The sequence below is a fragment of the Heloderma suspectum genome, chromosome 6, assembly GCF_057233095.1.
Source record: "Heloderma suspectum isolate Gila_16-S chromosome 6, 16-S_ref, whole genome shotgun sequence".
Lineage (NCBI taxonomy): Eukaryota > Metazoa > Chordata > Lepidosauria > Squamata > Helodermatidae > Heloderma > Heloderma suspectum.
The window spans coordinates 106215850-106220568 of record NC_139463.1 but is presented as its reverse complement, the minus strand read 5'-3'; the positions used below and the strand labels follow the sequence as shown (position 1 = coordinate 106220568).

The 4719-nt window shown below is 47.5% G+C and overlaps 1 protein-coding gene across 1 annotated transcript; it reads left to right on the top strand.

Annotated features, from left to right (window-relative positions):
- The first annotated feature begins 506 nt into the window (after positions 1–506).
- On the top strand, positions 507–4110 carry LOC146342304 (vomeronasal type-2 receptor 26-like). The gene is made up of 2 exons (XM_084806092.1): positions 507–627; positions 882–4110. Exons 1-2 carry the CDS (start codon positions 549–551, stop codon positions 1784–1786), a joined length of 984 nt encoding a protein of 327 aa, XP_084662218.1. The 5' UTR covers positions 507–548; the 3' UTR covers positions 1787–4110.
- The last annotated feature ends 609 nt before the right edge of the window (positions 4111–4719 follow it).

Here is a 4719-nt window from a genome sequence, read left to right as displayed (position 1 = left end):
GAAAATACATGCCTAATCTCACAGAACTCTATCTAAAAGTTCTGTGATGGCATTCATTTGTATTCTTGGTGGTACTTTGTGCTGGGGAAATGGCATGGGATATACTACCTGCCTATCCATGATCAAGGGAAAGATAGAAATGCCATATCAAAAATCCCCAGACAAGGACCACATCTGTCCAGCTGTATACCTGTGTTGAAACTGCATGTTATAACAGAGAGTTAAAAGATCACCTTAAAACCAAGAGTGAATATTTGCAAGAGGGTAGAAAGAAGCTGGGGCCATCTGGTGGTTGTTGCTGCCACTGAGATGGCTCTTTGGGTGACTCTAGCCAGGGGCTCTGGGCCCCCATTGTCTTCAGCAAAGAACAAAGAACTGACACAGTTGGGGTTTCCTCCTTCGGAACTGCTCTCTCCCCTTCGTTGAATGCCAGATAATACCTCAGAAGCTTTATTACAGTCAGTTCCAGCAGATCTTTGCTTCCTTGTGGTTACAATTAGGTGCTGCCCAGTTCCACCTGTGTTGAGAGCTGCCACCCTGGACAGAGCATGTCCATCCAGCAGGGGAAGCAAGTGTGTTGCTACGACTGCATTGAGTGCCCCCAGGGAAGGATTTCCATCCAGATGGGTAAGTGAAGGGATCCAGAGTGACCTGGAAAATAAAATAGAAGTTTAAATTCAGGTTTAATGTAAGTCCTGGCAGCTTTGTCTATAAGCATGTATATGAATTTATTCCCTCACACAGATGACAACACGAGAGAGCATGGAGGCTGAAAAAAGTGGGAGCTGTGTAATATATTTGTTTGCTACAATATTACCTGAGAGGAAAGGAACCAGTTTGGTGTATTTTGGAAATGCTGAGGCTTTGCTTCTTACTTTCAGATGCAGAGCGCTGTGAGATGTGCCCTGAAGTCCAGTATCCAAACAAGAACCAGGACCAATGTATTCCCAAGGAAATAAGCTACCTATCCTATGAGGAGCCCTTGGGCATTGCTCTGGCATCCTTAGCTCTTCTCCTCTCCGTGATCACCGTTGCTGTGATTGGGAGCTTCAGTCTGCATTGGAACACCCCCATCGTCAAAGCCAACAACTGGAGCATCACCTGCAGCCTGCTCTCCTCTCTGCTGCTCTGCTTTCTCTGTTCCTTCTTATTCATTGGGTGGCCTGGGAAGGTGACCTGCCTTCTGAGGCAAACAGTGTTTGGCATCGTCTTCTCCATCTCTGTTGCTTGTGTGTTGGCAAAGACCATCACTGTGGTTTTGGCCTTCATGGCCACCAAGCCTGGGAACAGCATGAGGAAATGGGTGGGGAAGAGACTGGCAGGATCAGTCATCTTTCTCTCTTCTCTGACGCAAACTGGCATCTGTGCTGTGTGGCTGGCAACTTGTCCCCCCTTCCCAGAGTTTGACATGCACTCCCAGCTTGACACCATCACAGTTCAGTGCAATGAAGGCTCAGCCCTCATGTTCTACCTTGTCCTGGGCTACATGGGCCTTTTGGCCACCGTCAGCTTCTCAGTGGCTTTCTTTGCCAGGAAGTTGCCGGATAGTTTCAATGAAGCCAAGCTCATCACTTTCAGCATGCTGGTCTTCTGCAGTGTCTGGGTGTCTTTTGTTCCAACCTACCTGAGCACCAAGGGGAAATTCATGGTGGCTGTAGAGGTCTTCTCCATCTTGGCCTCTAGTTCTGGCTTATTGGGTTGTATCTTTCTTCCCAAATGCTACATTATTTTGCTAAGGCCTGAGCTGAACACCAGAGAGCAATTAGTAAGGAAAAAGAATGGTTAGAATTGAGAGGGGAAGTGATGTCATCCTTTGGAATTGTAGTCCATTAAAACCTGGGTGGGTTCATATGGGAGAATGTGGTCTTTCAAGTAGTCAAGTCCCCAGTCATGTAGGGCTTGATAGGTCATAGGCAGTTCTTTGAATTCTGTTTAGAAGCTGACTGGTAATCAGGGAAGTTCAGTGGAGGCTGGTGGCCCTGATTGAAGAGGGGTCGTGAATCTGCTCCGGGTTTTAGTCAGAATCAGCATGAAGTCAAAAGGAGCTGTTCTTTACTCCTTTAGATTTCTGACTGGTTCTGACTGAAACCTGGAGTGGATTCATCACTCCATTGACAAAGAAGCCATCACCATCCACTGGTGAAGTTGCTTTAATGAGAGTCACATGCTCTATCACTGCCCCAGGCCAAGGTCTGACTGCAGCATCCTGGACTAGCTGAAGTTTCTGAACCCCTGTCAAAGGCCACCCCAACTAGAGTGCAATACATTTGTCTTAATGGGACCCCCCATTATTATCATTCTTTTATGGAAACATTCTTACCTCACACAGTTTTGTCTCTCCAAATTAGGGATGGCGGAGAATTTCTCCCCAAATCTTTGGAAGGCCGAGCGCCGACGCATTCAGCCCCCTGAAGTTGGTTGGGAAATTCTCTGCCGGCCCCCTGCCCCCCCTGGGACAGGACTTACCTTCGGCGAATGTCCCTCTCGGCGGCGGGTCCCGGCGGCGTTTCGGCAGCGTTTCGTCGCAGGCGGGGGTGGCGGCAGGTCTCCCGACCGGCTGCCACCGCCGCCATTGCAAAAAAAAAAAACTAAAGTAAAAAAAACAAAACCGTGATAGGCTACGTAACGATTCATGTAGCCTATCAGGGCTGACTTTGGAAATCTAGCCGTGATAGGCTATGTAAATCGTCACGTAGCCTATCACGGGGTCTTTTTTTTTTTTACTTTTTGTTTCGCGGCCGGTGAGATGGGGCACTTCTCCCCGGCCTGAATTTCATCCAGGCGAGGTGGGGCGCCTCCCCCCCTGGCCTGAATTTTGGCCAGGCGAGGCGGGACGCCTCCCCCCCTCGCCTGAACTTCGGGGGGAGAAGCGACGCTCCTCCCCCCCCACCGCGAAGCCAAGCTGCGAAAAGGTAAGTGACTTTTGTACATCCCTACTCCAAATGATGCACAGCCATCTTCCTTTCAACTCACCCTCCCTGGTGCCGCCACTACAAATGTTGATTGTTCCCCTTTCATCTTGAGCATTTTTAATGTTCTCCGGTGCTCTTTGAACTCTTCCTTATTATTTCTTTGTTTACTTCTGGTGATGCTCTGAAAATTGGGGTGTCTGTGGCAAGAACCATAGAGCCCTAGAGCAGTGTTGGACAGAATTATGATTTGACAAAGAAGGGTGGCATATAAATAATACTTTGAATAAATAAGAAAATAATGGCGCATGAAGGCCTCCACGCTAAATTGAATGGAGTGGACCAGTGATGTTGCAGCATGTGGGGAAGAACGACTTAACCTTTCCCTCCACACCTGCAGTGCCCTAGACAGTTGCCCTGTGCATAGCAATTAAGCCAAGCATAAAACCTTCTACTGGTAGTAATAGGCTCTATGGAATTGGTCTTGGGTCCTCTGAAATAGATTCAGGGCTGGGGCCCCAGGCCTAGCTATGTTCCAGGAGAGTAGAGAGGTCTGTGCATGTACTAATACACACGGGAGAGTCTGCCTGTCAAGGGACACAACTGGCTTTTATACCTACTTTGGATCACATGCAGTGTGTTAAACCAAAAGGTCAAATGTTCAGGAAGCCAAATGCCTTGGTACCAATAGATTTGTAAAGGAAGGCAGGGAACAGGTGGTTCAGCAAGAGGTCACATGGAGAAGGAGTTTGAAAAACAGGTTGTTTCCCTTTTGTGGTGCTGGAAGGTCTACAGCTTGCAAGATTTAAATTAAATTTAAGGTTTTGCAAGAACGTATTGGTCTGAGGAAAAAGGTCTGAGGAAAGACAGAGGGACTCAATTTAGGGTAAAGTTGAGCCTTTCTGATTGGTTAAAGGAACTAGATCATAGGCTAATTTTGCCATATAAAACAGGCCAAAATAAACTTTTGAAAGGGAACAAGGTTGAGAGGATGGAAGGAGAGAAGATAAATGACAAAGAAAGAAATCTGCTTAGGACGGCTGAGAACTCTGACAGTAAGACCTTGCTGGGAAGAAATTAGAGAAAATGGGGACCCATTTTGTCAGGCTAGCTGGATGAATTTAATCCTTTTATTTTCTTACCCTTGATGTTATGGTTGTGTGTGTTGTAACTTTTCAAGCATTAAACCCATGATGTTTTTCTTATTGAGTTACCCGCCCCATGCCTAGAAGCCAAGCCTTGCACTACCCTAAGGTATTTACAAGAAACCCAGAGGCTTTTTGTTCATTCATTCATTTATTACATTTCTATATCAAAGCTCTCTGAATGGTTCATAACAATTTCGACCACAGAATGCAGCATAAAATTCAATATAAAGTGTAAAAGCTTAAAACTACAATATCAAAATAAAAACCACAATAAAACCTTGACGCAATGCTGAGATTTAAATAGGGATGGCAGAGAATTCCGCCACGGATTCCAGTGAGAATCCATGGAATCCGTGGTGGAATGGCCTCCTGCCCCCCGCACCCCCGCGGAATCTCCCCGGGACAGCACCTACCTTGGGCGGATGCGACGGATTTGGTGGTGCCGGCGGCTCAGGTGGCGGCTCCGGTGGCTGGAGTCCTGGCCAGCTGCGGCCGGGCTGCTGCCGCCGCCATTGCTATCCTTGCAGCCATGATAGGCTACGTAAGAATTTACGTAGCCTATCACGGCTAACCCCCCCAAAAAACCCCAGCGTACCCAAATGGCGGTGGCTACAGCAGCCGCCATTTGCCTTCCCTATTTTTGGCCAATTTATCTTACGTAA

Coding starts and splice junctions, on each gene's coding strand:
- LOC146342304 (XM_084806092.1), top strand. CDS start 549: ATGTCCATCCAGCAGGGGAAGCAAGTGTGTTGCTACGACTGCATTGAG. Junction 628..881: donor AAGGATTTCCATCCAGATGG/GTAAGTGAAGGG, acceptor TCTTACTTTCAG/ATGCAGAGCGCTGTGAGATG.